Below are 16,069 nucleotides of genomic sequence, written 5' to 3'. Positions count from 1 at the left end.
TATATGCAATTTTGAATGCCTGTGTGTCTGAATGAGCCTGGTATTATGAAAGGAGCAGGAAGATGGGAGAAAAGACTTAAATGATACACCACAGTGGAATCGACGACAGTGCTATATATGAATATGTGACTTGATTGCAGTCCTTTTTCGTTATTGGCATTTTAATAAGCTTGCTGAATCTCATGTCATGTTAAATATGTGTACAACCACATGGTTCTATTAGGGAATCCTACAGTTAGACACAGATTGAATCAGTGGCCATTTTTGATGTAATGTATTTCAATCAATAGGAATGTTCAATCAAAGGCCAGAATCTGCCATTGGATTTCATTCTAAAGTTCTAGGGAGACGCTCTTCATCCGGGTGATAGAGGGAATATGCTGTTCAGGGCAGCATAATGTGCTGTACCCATCCATAGCCACAACAACATGTCATCAATATACACAGTGATGAGCACAGAATCAGCTGACCCAGTCCACTCAGCTCACACTGTTCCCTTCACCACACACACAAGCACGCATGCACGGAAGCACACACGTTATCACCACAGCTTTTCTCACCACATAGCTGACAGTGGTGATTACGATGATGATGATGATGTGTCTGGTGCTACACGGAGGGGGATCACTTCAACTGGAGGATTAGGTTTAGTTGCCCAGGTAACAGGTCAGGTAACCCTGGGTGACAGGTGTAATCCCTGGAGTGAGGATCATCTGGGGGGACACTAAGGAGCGGTGACATCACAGTGGGATTACATCATTGTCCCAGGTGGTGGCGGTGACCCAATGAGTCAATGTCTTTATCAGAGCTGTGTTACTCACCAATACAGCTGCAGTACTGGCCTGAGATACAGTTGCCACATAAAGGCTTTTGGATATTTGAGAGAATGTTTAGAATCCTAAATAACCTGCCCAGTGTTCTTTAAAGCAGAAATGAACAAAAAGTCAATCAGACATCCAGTGTTTCAAACAGCCACACTGGTTAATGATTATGTCTAATGTTTCTTCTCTCTCTCTGGTTGTTGTGTGACAGTTTCGATGTGGACAACGGCACATCGTCAGGGCGCAGCCCACTGGACCCCATGGCCAGCCCGGGGTCTGGGCTCATACTGCAGGGCAACTTTGTCCACAGTCAGCGGAGAGAGTCCTTCCTCTACCGCTCCGACTCGGACTATGACCTGTCACCCAAGTCCATGTCCAGAAACTCCTCCATCGCCAGTGACATGTGAGTGTTTCTTTCTCCAGCTGCCTCTCTGTTCACACTCTCACAGTCTCACACTCTCTCTCTTGTTCTATTTCAGTCGATCATAGCTCACCTATTGCCGCCCCCCATCCACACACACACATTTTCTTTCTACACATGCATTACTATTTATCTCACTGAAGAGATTGAGTGTTTTCATAGGGGTTATTTAACTTGATATCTGTCTGTCAGTGTGCTTGTTGTCCCTCCCCAGGCCACTGTTTGATTGAGGTGTCACGTCTCTATTGTAAGCCTGTTTCCCTCAGCAGTAGGGGAAAGCAAATCTTACACATGTAGGACAGCTAGCTGTAGTACCCTGAGTGTGAACCTTGAGAATGTAAAGGCCTTGCATTCTTCAGTTAGTTTGGTGATCACATTAGAAGGCTCTATTTTTAGGTATGTATTGTCCTAAATTGCTTCACTTACTACAACAACTATAGATTGCCTTTGGGTCACCAACTTACTCATTATCCCCAAGGTGACCAAATCAATACACACACATCTAAGGTTTCCAATGTGCTTCAGTTTAATTTCTGCCTCTCTTCTAGCTTTAGTAACGGACACACATGTAACTTGAACAGTGAACACAGAGACAGAGACAGAGAGAGACACAGAGAGAGACACAGAGAGAAACACAGAGAGAGACACAGAGAGAGACACAGAGAGAAACACAGAGAGAGACACAGACAGAGACAGAGAGAGACACAGAGAGAGACACAGACAGAGACAGAGAGAGACACAGAGAGAGACACAGAGAGAGACACAGAGAGAGACACAGAGACAGAGAGAGACACAGAGAGAGACACAGAGAGAGACACAGACAGAGACACAGAGATTAGTTACCATTGAAGTATATTAGTATAGAGCTGTGTAACCATCAACCATCTGTCCCTTACCAAGATGACTATCCAGTTACGCTCAAACAGGAAATGATGTATTGACTGGAGACAGTGTATCTCCATTCAGTCTGTAGTAAGGCAGTAACCATATCCCTCCTGTCTCTCCCTGTCACTAGGTATGAGTCCCAAATGGTCCCCATCTTCCCCATGTAGTGCACTACTATTGTTTACCCACATAGGGCTCTTGTCAAAAGTAGTGCAGTGTGTGGGGAATAGGCTGCCATTCTGGACGCACCCTATGATTGTGGCTGAATGACCCTGCCTTAGCCTAACCCACCTATCAGAATACCACACTAAAATCACCCTGCCTCTCTAAATGGTATTGATCACAAGCCAGCTCCTCGCCAGGCTCTATGTTACATGATGCTCATACTCCCTTCATAGTCCCTTTACTTTTCCCAGTTGACACATCCAGATCGACTTACAGGAGCAATTAGGGTTAAGTAACTTGCTCAAGGGCACATCAACATATTTTTCACCTAGGATTCAAACCAGCAACCTTTCGGTTAGTGGCCCAACACTCTTAACCACAAGGCTACCAGCTAACCCATTTGCCATGCAGTGTTAATGTTTGTTTAGTATTTTTGTATTGGTATTTTGTTTTTTTTCTTGTCACATACAGTACACCGGATAGGTGCAGTGAAGTGTGTTGTTTTACAGGATCAACCATAGTAGTTACTCTGGGGGCCAACTGTTACCCTGTGGGCCAACTGTTACTCTGGGGGCCAACTGTTACTCTGGAGGCCAACTGTTACTCTGAGGGCCAACTGTTACTCTGAGGGCCAACTGTTACTCTGGGGGCCAACTGTTACTCTGGAGGCCAACTGTTACTCTGGGGGCCAACTGTTACTCTGGAGGCCAACTGTTACTCTGGGGGCCAACTGTTACTCTGGAGGCCAACTGTTACTCTGGGGGCCAACTGTTACTCTGGGGGCCAACTGTTACTCTGGAGGCCAACTGTTACTCTGGGGGCCAACTGTTACTCTGGGGGCCAACTGTTACTCTGGGGGCCAATTGTTACTCTGGGGGCCAACTGTTACTCTGGAGGCCAACTGTTACTCTGGAGGCCAACTGTTACTCTGAGGGCCAACTGTTACTCTGAGGGCCAACTGTTACTCTGAGGGCCAACTGTTACTCTGGAGGCCAACTGTTACTCTGGGGGCCAACTGTTACTCTGGGGGCCAACTGTTACTCTGGGGGCCAACTGTTACTCTGGGGGCCAACTGTTCCTCTGGGGGCCAACTGTTACTCTGGGGGCCACCTGTTACTCTGGGGGCCAACTGTTACTCTGGGGGCCAACTGTTACTCTGGGGGCCAACTGTTACTCTGGAGGCCAACTGTTACTCTGGAGGCCAACTGTTACTCTCAGGGCCAACTGTTACTCTGGGGCTTATCATTGATGTACAGTAAAATTAGAAACCGATGCCTTTGCTATCTAACACTGACATGAATCCCAAACACAGTATATTGGACTAAATGACTTGGTTTTCTAGGGAAACAAACATAGGGAACATAGATGTCTCTAAGGAAATAATTTACTGACAGAATCTTATTGAAATTTCTTTGGTGCCTCTATGTAAACAGTTCTGTCTGCAGATAAAAAATAAATAAATCCTGCCGGGTACTAGCTAACACAAACCAGTGTTAGGGGCTGGGGGAGGGAAGACAGGAGGAGAGGGAAGCTGGAATGCAACCTCTAACCTAATCTCTCTCTCTCTCCCTCCCTCCCCACTCGTTCTCTCTCTCTCACGCTCTCTCTCAATTCAATTTAAGGGGCTTTATTGGCATGTGAAACATCTCTCTATCTCTCTCCCTCTCTCTCTTTCGCTTGTCTGTAAAATTATTTTCCCCTTTACTGAAAAGGTACGATATAGAAGAATGTTATGGAGAAATAAAGGATTGAGATAGCCTCTGTAATAGTTTGCTAGTTTACTTCTATGACCATAACTACTACTGCTGCTAATGAAATGCCAGTGATACAATAGTGTACACAACCTTGGAGCAGGTGATTTTTCTTCATGTCTATTTCTTCCTCCCATTCCCGCCCTCACTCTTTCTCTAAGTTCAGAGGGCAGTGTTTGTGGCACATTCCACCCTAGTCTCCTAGGATGACAGGGCATGATGCCACCCCTTTACTTTGTGCCCTCAGACTTGTGGCAGCACAGGAAGTGGGTGGGGATTGGGGGATAAAGTGAGGAGGGGTTGGGGGGATTGCACACTGTTTTACACCCACAGGAATCTAGGGAGACAGTCATTTAGAAGGAGAGGAGGAAAGAGTTCTTGCGGTCATTGTGACCAGTGTCAGAATTTAGGAGCTGCCATTCTAGTCATAGGCAGGTTTTTCAGAGAACCGGGGGGTCCACTCTCTTGGCATGTTCCTGGCTCGTGGTAAAAAGTGAAAGTGCATAGAGTCAATGAAGAAGCAGATATGTTTATAGATATATCCATAATATAGCCTAGTAGACTTGCCATATATCCATGCTACACATACTGCTACACATACTGCCATAACATGGCTGGAGTCTTTTCCTCTTTGTCACCGAGCGGGCGGAAATGTGGACATTTGAAGGTCATGTTTAGATCGGTGTATAAAAGTGTGTCTAGGTGTGTCAAAAAATAAAATGTAACCTCTCTTTATCTTGTTCTCTTTTTGCAGTCATGGCGACGATATGATTGTAACACCATTTGCACAGGTGAGCAATGGCACACATGTTACAGTGCCTTGCGAAAGTATTCGGCCCCCTTGAACTTTGCGACCTTTTGCCACATTTCAGGCTTCAAATATAAAACTGTATTTTTTTGTGAAGAATCAACAACAAGTGGGACACAATCATGAAGTGGAACGACATTTATTGGATATTTCAAACTTTTTTAACAAATCAAAAACTGAAAAATTGGGCGTGCAAAATTATTCAGCCCCCTTAAGTTAATACTTTGTAGCGCCACCTTTTGCTGCGGTTACAGCTGTAAGTCTCTTGGGGTATGTCTCTTTTAATTTTGCACATCGAGAGACTGAAATTTTTTCCCATTCCTCCTTGTAAAACAGGGCACCTTCTTCCACATGTTTGGTGTGTCTCCCAGGTGGCTTGTGGCAAACTTTAAACAACACTTTTTATGTATATCTTTAAGAAATGTCTTTCTTCTTGCCACTCTTCCATAAAGGCCAGATTTGTGCAATATACGACTGATTGTTGTCCTATGGACAGAGTCTCCCACCTCAGCTGTAGATCTCTGCAGTTCATCCAGAGTGATCATGGGCCTCTTGGCTGCATCTCTGATCAGTCTTCTCCTTGTATGAGCTGAAAGTTTAGAGGGAAGGCCAGGTCTTGGTAGATTTGCAGTGGTCTGATACTCCTTCCATTTCAATATTATCGCTTGCACAGTGCTCCTTGGGATGTTTAAAGCTTGGGAAATCTTTTTGTATCCAAATCCGGCTTTAAACTTCTTCACAACAGTATCTCGGACCTGCCTGGTGTGTTCCTTGTTCTTCATGATGCTCTCTGCGCTTTTAACGGACCTCTGAGACTATCACAGTGCAGGTGCATTTATACGGAGACTTGATTACACACAGGTGGATTGTATTTATCATCATTAGTCATTTAGGTCAACATTGGATCATTCAGAGATCCTCACTGAACTTCTGGAGAGAGTTTGCTGCACTGAAAGTAAAGGGGCTGAATAATTTTGCACGCCCAATTTTTCAGTTTTTGATTTGTTAAAAAAGTTTGAAATATCCAATAAATGTCGTTTCACTTCATGATTGTGTCCCACTTGTTGTTGATTCTTCACAAAAAAATACAGTTTTATATATTTATGTTTGAAGCCTGAAATGTGGCAAAAGGTCGCAAAGTTCAAGGGGGCCGAATACTTTCGCAAGGCACTGTAAACAAGTTGTATTGGGTTGTTTTGCTGGCTAATTCCTTGGGGAAACCACAGTAGAGTATGTTATCATGATATTGTGCAATAGACACAGGCCCATTGTTCAATCACTGTTCAAATGTGTGAGATTATTTTGAGGGTTTTAATGTTAATCTGTCCTGATCTCCTTCAGGTTCTGGCCAGTCTAAGAACTGTACGAAATCATTTTGCTGCATTAAGCAATTGTTCACAAGACAGAGCGTCCAACAAGTAAGTCCTCAGAAGCATACAGTGTATACACAATGAGTCTGTATTTACTGCTGTGTAGTAGTCGAAAGCAAGGCACCCAAATATTACTGTTGTTTTTCTTTTTTGGGGCTATATATGTATTTATATGATGATATCGCAAAATGAAGTCTCCTGCTATGGTGTTTTGTTAAAAATGGCTTCAGTATTCCCCATACCATCTCCCTTTGGTCTGAGCGCTATACCGCCAGGCACTTGCTTGCATTTTACACAATGTGGTGGAGAAGACGTGAATGTCACTCCTTTGCTGTAGTTCTCCCCCTACTGTTCCTGACTGGGACTACAACAACACTCAGTAAAGGTGCCCCCCTGCCATATTGCTCCAGTTCAACGTGAGATCTGTGATGAATGAGGACTGATTCAGCTGAACAGGGAACGTTGCAGTATATTGACCTCTGTTAGTGAGACAAAGAGGGGGGGAAAGAGAGGGGGAAGATAGATAGGAGGAGTTCGATAGGGGAGAGATAGGAGGATAGGGCAGTAGTGTTGTTTTGGGAGGAGATGTATCAATGTGTGTTTTGTTTCTCCCCACACCAGGAGATCACCCATGTGTAATCCACCACCCATCACCAAGACCACCTTCACAGGTACGCTGATAGTCTTTAAGTGTGGTCTTTGTGTATGTTTGTGTGTGTGTGTGTGTGTGTGTGTGTGTGTGTGTGTGTGTGTGTGTGTGTGTGTGTGTGTGTGTGTGTGTGTGTGTTTGTGTGTGTGTACTGTATGAATACGTTGATACAATTGAAAGGAGGGAGAGAAAATGCTCTGCCATTCTACAGCAATATTATCCATTCTATTAGTTGTGGAAAAGGCAAGAGGCCTTGATGATGGTGTCATCGCATTCTGATATGACAGATGGGGGATGGGAACTGTCAGACCAGAGACGGAGGATGATGACACAGACATCCTTTAGGGGGAGCCAAACAATAGGACACTGGATAAAAGCCATCCATGTTTAGAATAGATACGCCTCTAGCTACAGGATAGCACAATGGGAACCAAAAACCATATAGGCTGCAGGACAGCGGTTAGCAACCCTGGTACAGTACGACCAGCAGGACTGTTTGACTTGTGGTTCATCTGTCTGTCTGTCTGTCTGTCTGTCTGTCTGTCTGTCTGTCTGTCTGTCTGTCTGTCTGTCTGTCACTCAGCCTTTTGTGTAAAGGCTTCTGTGCCCAAGTGCTGTCAGGCGCCATGCTCTATCCCCTGGCTGATAGCTCATAGCCAGTCCCTACATTCCACACAGCCCTATGGGACCCTGCTAGCATCATGTCGCTACATTCCACACAGCCCTATGGGATCCTGCTAGCATCAGGTCGCTGCTGTACATCTGTGGCTGTGCTTAGCAGGACAGTGTGGCCCCTCACCTTTAACTACCCACTGTAGCAGTGACCTGGGTATACAGTGATAGGAGGTCAGTAGAATGACATCTAAATCAGTGTGTCTAACTAACTAACACACCATGAAAGGGACCGGGAATTCACAAGCAATGTACTTAATTACCCGGAGCCAACCAGCAGAACAGTGAAATGACAATATCAAATTAGCTTTTATATTGTACTGTAATCTATAAGATACAGATTGTGGGTAGCCTTTGTCAAAGAGGAGAGGAGAGTCGTCCACTTTTTCTTCAGCATAGGGCTTCTCTCTCAGGTGTTTTTAGGGAGAGGCGACAGGGAGAGGCGACAGGGATAGAAGCCCAGTGGACCAGAAGAGATCTGTTCTTGAAGGGCTCCTCTCCTTGCCCTCTAGCACTATGTACGGCTGGCAGTTTGGCAGGGTGAGCAGCCAACCATGGTAGTAGGTCCCATATTCTGTAGTAGGACCTATACTCTGTTAGTTATTCCCATACTCTGTTAGTAGGTCCCATACTCTGGTAGTAGGACCCATACTCTGGTAGTAGGTCCCATACTCTGTTAGTAGGTCCCATACTCTGTTAGGAGGTCCCATACTCTGTTAGTTATTCCCATACTCTGTTAGTAGGTCCCATACTCTGTTAGTAGGTCCTGTAGTAGGAACCATACTCTGGTAGTAGGACCCATACTCTGGTAGTAGGACCCATACCCTGTTAGTGGGACCCATACACTGATAGTAGGTCCCATACTCTGTTAGTAGGTCCCATACTCTGTTAGTAGGTCCCATACTCTGTTAGTAGGTCCTGTGGTAGGAACCATACTCTGGTAGTAGGACCCATACTCTGATAGTAGGTCCCATACTCTGTTAGTAGGTCCCATACTCTGGTAGTAGATCTTGTAGTAGGTCCCATACTCTGTCAGTAGGTCCTGTAGTAGGAACCATACTCTGGTAGTAGGTCCCATGCTCTGTTAGTAGGTCCCATACTCTGTTAGTAGGTCATGTAGTAGGAAGCATACTCTGGTAGTAGGTCATGTAGTAGGACCCATACTCTGGTAGTAGGTCCTGTAGTAGGTCCCATACTCTGATAGTAGGTCCTGTAGTATGTCCCATACTCTGGTAGTAGGTCATGTAGTAGGTCCCATACTCTGTTAGTAGGTCGTGTAGTAGGTCCCATACTCTGTTAGTAGGTCCTGTAGTATGTCCCATACTCTGGTAATAAGTCATGTAGTAGGTCCCATGCTCTGTTAGTAGGTCCCATACTCTGTTAGTAGGTCCTGTAGTATGTCCCATACTCTGGTAGTAGGTCCCATACTCTGGTAGTAGGTCATGTAGTAGTTACCATACTCTGTTAGTAGGTTCCATACTCTGATAGTAGGTCATGTAGTAGGTCCCATACTCTGTTAGTAGGTATTGTAGGTGGTCCCATACTCTGGCAGTAAGTCCCATTCTCTGGTAGTAGATATTGTACTAGGTCCCATACTCTGTTAGTAGGTCCTGTAGTAGGAACCATACTCTGGTAGTAGGTCCCATGCTCTGTTAGTAGGTCCCATAATATGTTAGTAGGTCCTGTAGTAGGAACCATACTCTGGTAGTAGGGCCCATACTCTGTTAGTAGGTCCCATACTCTGGTAGTAGGTCATGTAGTAGGAACCATACTCTGGTAGTAGGTTGTGTAGTAGGCCCCATACTCTGTTAGTAGGTCCTGTAGTATGTCCCATAATCTGGTAATAGGTCATGTAGTAGGATCCATACTCTGTTAGTAAGTCCTGTAGTATGTCCCATACTCTGGTAGTAGGTCCCATACTCTGGTAGTAGGTCATGTAGTAGGTCCCATACTCTGTTAGTAGGTCCCATACTCTGTTAGTAGGACCCATACTCTGTTAGTAGGTATTGTAGGTGGCCCCATACTCTGGCAGTAAGTCCCATACCCTGGTAGTAGGTCATGTAGTAGGTCCCATACTCTGTTAGGTGGTCATGTAGTAGGCCCCATACTCTGGTAGTAGGTAATGTAGTAGGTCCCATACTCTGTTAGTAGGTCCCATACTCTGTTAGTAGGTCACGTAGTATGTCCCATACTCTGGTAGTAGGTCCCATACTCTGGTAGTAGGTCATGTAGTAGGACCCATACTCTGGTAGTAGGTCATGTAGTAGGACCCATACTCTGGTAGTAGGTCCCATACTCTGGTAGTATGTCATGTAGTAGGATCCATACTCTCGTAGTAGGTCATGTAGTAGGACCCATACTCTGGTAGTAGGTCCCATACTCTGTTAGTAGGTCCTGTAGTAGGTTCCATACTCTGTTAGTAGGTCCTGTAGTAGGTCCCATATGCTGACAGTAGGTCCCATACTCTTGTAGTTGGTCCTGTAGTATGTCCCATACTCTGGTAGTAGGTCCCATACTCTGTTAGTAGGTCGTGTAGTAGGTCCCATACTCTGTTAGTAGGTCCTGTAGTATGTCCCATACTCTGGTAATAAGTCATGTAGTAGGTCCCATGCTCTGTTAGTAGGTCCCATACTCTGTTAGTAGGTCCTGTAGTATGTCCCATACTCTGGTAGTAGGTCCCCATACTCTGGTAGTAGGTCATGTAGTAGTTACCATACTCTGTTAGTAGGTTCCATACTCTGATAGTAGGTCATGTAGTAGGTCCCATACTCTGTTAGTAGGTATTGTAGGTGGTCCCATGCTCTGTTAGTAGATCATGTAGTACGTCCCATACTCTGTTAATAGGTCATGTTGTAGGTCCCATACTCTGTCAATAGGTCCCATACTCTGATAGTATGTCCCATTGTCTCACACAACACTCTCCTATCTACCCTGGAACATGCATAGAACACAGTGTATGATGAATTGATGACATTGCACTATATTTAGATCTGATCAGAGTGCATCCATTATGGGCTATAAAAGAGACCTTGAGTCATCAGCTTGATTGTTTGAGTGTATTGACTATTTGTAATTCATGCACAGCTCTGTGCTGGCCAGGCAGTGCCATCCTGTTGAGACAGACAATAAGTAGGTGATTTATAACAGTCTAAATGGGACATAGAGAGGCCAGTGGGGCATTAGACGAGCCCTGCCATGAGTCCCACATGACATTTAGGCTGGTCTCTTCCACATTTGTCCCTATCCCTTCCATCTCTATCTCTTAGTTTATCAGACATCCATCGATTGGTTGGTTTTTGAAGATGGCTAATTTTAGAGCGGGCTAAGAATAGACTGATGAGCAGAATAGACCAATGAGGAGTGATGTAGGATTATGAACTCTGAGCTCTGAGAGACAATAGTGCTGGTCTAGTAGTAAGCCACCTGCTGTGATCCAGACTAGGTGGTGAGGGAGTAAAAACAGTTGACACTTTATTCATTGTGATCTGATGTGCTTCACTTAATAGGGACAGACTGCATCCTGGATAATTGCATTGTTGTTATCATAGTAGTTATAGAAGAACAACATAGTATAAGGGACAAAGTATTGCCATGTAATAATAATATCATTTTTTAGCATATCCCAACTCTCCCTGAGACACCCTCGGCGAGTGGGGTCACAGCCTTAGTCTGCCATTATCAATGGCAACCCTGGGAGGGTTAAGTGCCTTGCTCAAGGGCACATAAACAGATGTTTCACCTTGTCGACTCTGGGATTCAAACTGATGACCTTTCAGTTACTAGGCCCGTCGCTAACCACTAGGCTACCTGCCGCCAGGTGTATCTCTCGAAGAGTTTCCTTCTAGTTTTATATCTTGAAGATTGGACATCAAATATAATGGAATCAAACCAAACACAATGATGATGATGGTTATGATAATTATGATTTCCAAAGCAATGACAACATACATTAGTTTAGAACAGAAACATGTCCCTGATGGCGGTATGTACAGCATTACCCTTCTCCCACTTCCAGTCCCAGTCCAGCTCCAGTGTTCCTATCTGCTCCGGTCCAGGGTTTGGCAGCAGCCTGCCATCTGTGCAGCAGAGTAGTCTCTCGTGCACTGGTGTCTGATGTCGCACTAGGCATGAGAAGAATGTCATTGACGTCAGTGCAGTCCCTGTCAGAGAGAGTGGCACCCCACCCACTGATACCAAATCAGAAAGGGAGAGAGATAATGAGAGAGGGATATCGAGAGAGGAAGAGAGATAACGAGAGAGGGAGAGGAAGAATGATACACAGAGGGAGAGGGGGGGAAGGAAAAGGATGAGGAGGAGGAGGAGGAGGAGAGGCAGAGAAATGTAAAAGAGAGGGTGAGGGAGGGGGCAAAGAGGAAAAAGTAATGCAATGCCGATGTTTGTGAGGGTTGTGAGTTATGTTGGGAATATTACTGTACATGTGGCACACACATACGCACACACACTCCATTGCCCTCCACACTGCCCTTTCCCACCTTGACAAAAGGAATACCTACATGAAAATGCTGATCATTGACTACAGCTCAGCGTGCAACACCATAGTGCCCTATGGTGAGGGTTAAGTGCCGGGCCTACTCCAGGTGGTGAGGGTAAGCAACAACACATGCGCCACACTGACCCTCAACACAGGGCCCCTCAGGCCCTGTTCACCCACAAAGTCTGCCGACGACACAACGGTGGTAGGCCTGGTGGTGGTAGGTCTGATCACCGACGGCAATGAGACAGCCTGAAGGGGGAGGTCAGAGACTTAGCAGTGTGTTGCCAGGACAACAACCTCTCTCTCAGTATCAGTAAGACCAAGGAGCTGATCGTGGACTACAGGAAACAGAGGGCTGAGCACGCCCCAATTTAGCTGTAGTGGAGCAGGTCGAGAGCTTCAAGTTCCTCGGTATCCACATCACTAAGGATCTATCATGGTCCAAACACACCACCACAGTCGTAAAGACGGCACGACAACGCCTCTTCCGCCTCCGGAGGCTGAAAAGATTTGGCATGGACCCTCATCCTCAAAAAGTTCTATAGCTGCACCATCGAGAGCATCTTGACTGGCTGCATCCCCGCTGGTATGGCAACTTCTCGGCATCCGACTGCAAGGCACTACAGAGTGTAGGTGTGTATGACCCAGTACATCACTGAGGCCGAGCTCCCTGCCATCCAGGACCTCTATACCAGGCAGTGTCAGAGGAAGGCCCCAAAAAACTGTCAAAGACTCCAGCCACCCAGGCTACGGGCTGTTCTCTCTGCTACCATATGTCAATACTTCCTGTATATAGCCATGCTATTTTTACTTGTTATTTGTATTAATTATTCACTATGTATGTATTCCTTGTGTCATTATTTCATTTTTTTAAATGTTATTTTACCTTAACTTTATCTTATCTTTAACTCTGCATTGTTGGACCCTTTGTTGGACCCGTAAGTAAGCATTTCACACCTGTTGCCTACGAAGCATGTGACAAATAAAATGTGATTTGATTTGAATGTTCTCTACTTTGCGCCAGCTGTATTACTGTACATTAGTTCATAATCAGACACACTCCAGTGCCTACAGTATGTGTGTTTCTTAATCCACAGCTGATTGCTCTCTCTGTATGCTTTAGTTTCCACATGGTGTAAAGCAACATATCTAGGGTTGCAAAGCTACTGGTAATTTACCAAAGTTACCGGAGTCTTCAGTCATTTTGGTGATTAACAGAAAATCTATGGCAATCTATCGTAACGTTGGTAATTTATACTTGAATAACTTATTAAAAATGTATTCATTCATATATAGTATTCATTATTTATATCTGTGTCCATTTTGTCTATGAGTTTCTAATGGATAGACCATATGATTCAAGAGAAAATAGCCAAATTAATGAAAAAAGCATATAATCAACAATGGCATTGTTTTCAACTATTGACAACTAGTGACTTTTTTCACAACTGCCACCAGTTTGACTCCGAAACATTGACAGCAAATACATATTGACATAGCAAAAAAAACAAGTGTGTAAAAAAAAATGTTTTTAAGGATATTTCATGACGAAACCGTTATTAAACGCCAATGTTATTCACTAAATTGATGGTTTATATTTGTTGTTTATAATGTTTTACAGCTTTGTCATTCTACTTTTCTTAGTTCATTATTTCACATATTTTACATATGATAAGGCCAGAGAGAGGGCCAGATATTATTACAGACACGTGATAATCTGCAATACCCTAAAGGGCTGCTAGATGTATTTTGATAAATTACATCAAATCTGGTAGTTTACTAGGAAACTTAGACAGTCTCCAGTAATATATCCTGCCTTGGCAACCCTAACCATATCCCATTGCCTTAAAAGTTCTCCCCAATCCTAATTTAGACAATATTAATATTAATTGGCTTTTGAGGTGACACATTTTATTCATGTATGATTTGCATACATTTGCTGTGGAAATAGGGAATATGGACTACAATAGGAATGAAAATGATTTGATACACTGTTATTTCAGGTTTGAAAGGGGTTAGAATAGACTTCTGACACCTGTACCATGACATTGTTTGAAACTGTCTTTCTTCACCCTTATTATTTAGATTGTTACTTTTGAAAAAGCTTTTTGTTCACTGTCAGACATCTGTCTCAGGCACATACTGCATGGTACATCTCTTTTTCTCCATCCCTCTTTCTCTGTCTCTCTCCTTATCTGTACATCACCCCTCCTCTGTCGAATGGATACACACATTGAGCTCCAGGTCTACTGCCCTATACTCCAGGCCAGGCTTTCAGTGCGGCCCTCCCCTATCCACAGTGCAGTCCTCTCAGGCTTTAGGTACAAGCTCTGAGGAAGAGCATCGATCTGCCGTCTGGATACCAGGGAGGCTACACATACAGCATCTATAGGACGGAGCCCAGACACAACACACACCCATTGGATTATAAGCACTTTTGTCTCTGGATAACGTTGACGTGTAGCTTTTATGCTCCAGGGAGGCTGAGAAGGCAGAGTGATGTGTTACGTTTAGCTCTCCATCTGGCGCGTGTGTGTGTGTGGTGTGTGCGGTAAGCGCGCACCCCCCAGCAAGCCGGCCAGGCATGCTACAGTGTGCTCCCCATTGTTCCTGCCTGGAGATGAAAACCTGCTGGGTGTGAGATTGTGCTTTGGACAGCGTCTGGACCTACTGCCCCTCCTCCTCCATCCCTCATCCCTTCATCCCTCCTCTGTGCAGACATGGGCCTGCTAATTAAACTGCTCTTCATCCTGCTCCATGACTGGAATTATATATCTTCTATGGACTGTATACTGAATCTCAGACACACACATCATTGACAGACTGGGGTTCTGTGTTGTTTTGCATTGTGTCTATGTATGCGTGTGTATGTCTCTGTTTTATTGTTTAATATCAGATCTGAACCTAAAGGCCACCCTCCATATTCCCTGTCTCAGCTGTGATTTTAACTGAGGCACACTCAACAGCTTTCCTTGCTCTGTAACGCTGGATGCTCATGTAAAGGACGTCACGCTGCTTGCTTAGCAAGTACCACCTTCCTCCTGATTCAGCCCATATCTGGCGTGAACTCAGGACCTGTGCCTTGCTAGCACACGTGACCGCCCTCCTGAAGCGTCTTACCAGTCAGCACCACATGAAAAGCTAGCTATTCACTGGCGCAAGTGGGGACACTTGAGGCTGAGGAGTATGTTTCACACATCCCCATGTGCTACACTCCGCTCTGGTTGACCATGTTCGTTCCCCGTCTCTCACGGTTCCAGGACTATACGCCCCTGTCATTCCTCCAAAGGTTTGGACAGTAGGACCTTTGGACACAGGGGGGGGGGGGGGGGTCCCTAGCTTTGAACAGCCTGGTTCAGGGTGTTGGTCTCTGGGATAGGATTCAGGACTCTAGGCCCCTCTGGTCTCTCCCTATCAGGGTGTCTGTCTTGGGGTGGAAATCAGACTTGTGACTTGGCCTCTCTCACTCTCCTACTGGCCCCTCTGCACCAGTATGAAGAGTCACCCATGCGTCCACTCGGGGCATCTCAGCATCGCTGTGTGTGGGGAGGCAGACCCCGGGCCAGCAGCCTGCGCTAGGCCCCTGAAGCGCCCCTGTACTGACCCCCTGCCCCCCTGTCTCGTCCCCCCAGAGGAGGCCTACCAGAAACTGGCCACCGAGACGTTGGAGGAGCTGGACTGGTGCCTGGACCAGCTGGAGACCCTGCAGACCAGACACTCAGTTGGCGAGATGGCCTCCAACAAGGTAACGACAAGAACCTTTCACTTATGTGTCATATTTAGTTTCATTTTATTTAGTTTTTGTTTAAAACAGGTGAGTAATTGGATGACCAATTGTCATTTGCAATTGAGATTGTTGGCTTCCCACATGGTTGGAACAACAACAACAATAACTATTTTCTCTCTCTCTCTGGCCTCTTCGTGCCTCTTCTCCAACAGTTGTATCTGTACTAATATTGGTATTAATTCATACATCTCTTTTGTATCAGTATCTGTAGCTGTATCTAGCATTGTCATGCAGGGAGGGAGGTG

The 16,069-nt window shown here is 45.2% G+C and overlaps 1 protein-coding gene and 1 long non-coding RNA gene across 3 annotated transcripts in view; both read left to right on the top strand.

The window, feature by feature from the left end:
• LOC110525419 (cAMP-specific 3',5'-cyclic phosphodiesterase 4D) overlaps positions 1-16,069 on the top strand; it is a 53,033-nt gene that overhangs the window by 22,328 nt on the left and 14,636 nt on the right. The window contains exons 2-6 of the mRNA XM_036979562.1: positions 1,033-1,224; positions 4,798-4,834; positions 6,193-6,269; positions 6,843-6,892; positions 15,670-15,782. Coding sequence (XP_036835457.1) covers positions 1,033-1,224; positions 4,798-4,834; positions 6,193-6,269; positions 6,843-6,892; positions 15,670-15,782 — 469 coding nt within the window. The remainder of the gene's footprint in view (positions 1-1,032; positions 1,225-4,797; positions 4,835-6,192; positions 6,270-6,842; positions 6,893-15,669; positions 15,783-16,069) is intronic.
• On the top strand, positions 8,407-12,354 carry LOC118964851. 2 transcript variants are annotated; one of them, XR_005052033.1, is made up of 3 exons: positions 8,407-8,717; positions 8,794-10,101; positions 10,166-12,354. It is a non-coding gene; the product is annotated as an uncharacterized LOC118964851 (long non-coding RNA). The 2 variants fall into 2 exon arrangements; XR_005052034.1 differs by having other exon boundaries at positions 8,408-8,717; positions 8,794-10,097; positions 10,163-12,354.

This window comes from Oncorhynchus mykiss, chromosome 6 (assembly GCF_013265735.2).
Source record: "Oncorhynchus mykiss isolate Arlee chromosome 6, USDA_OmykA_1.1, whole genome shotgun sequence".
NCBI classification, from domain to species: domain Eukaryota; kingdom Metazoa; phylum Chordata; class Actinopteri; order Salmoniformes; family Salmonidae; genus Oncorhynchus; species Oncorhynchus mykiss.
Note: the sequence above shows the minus strand (reverse complement) of the source record. Positions and strands in the feature narration are given on the sequence as shown.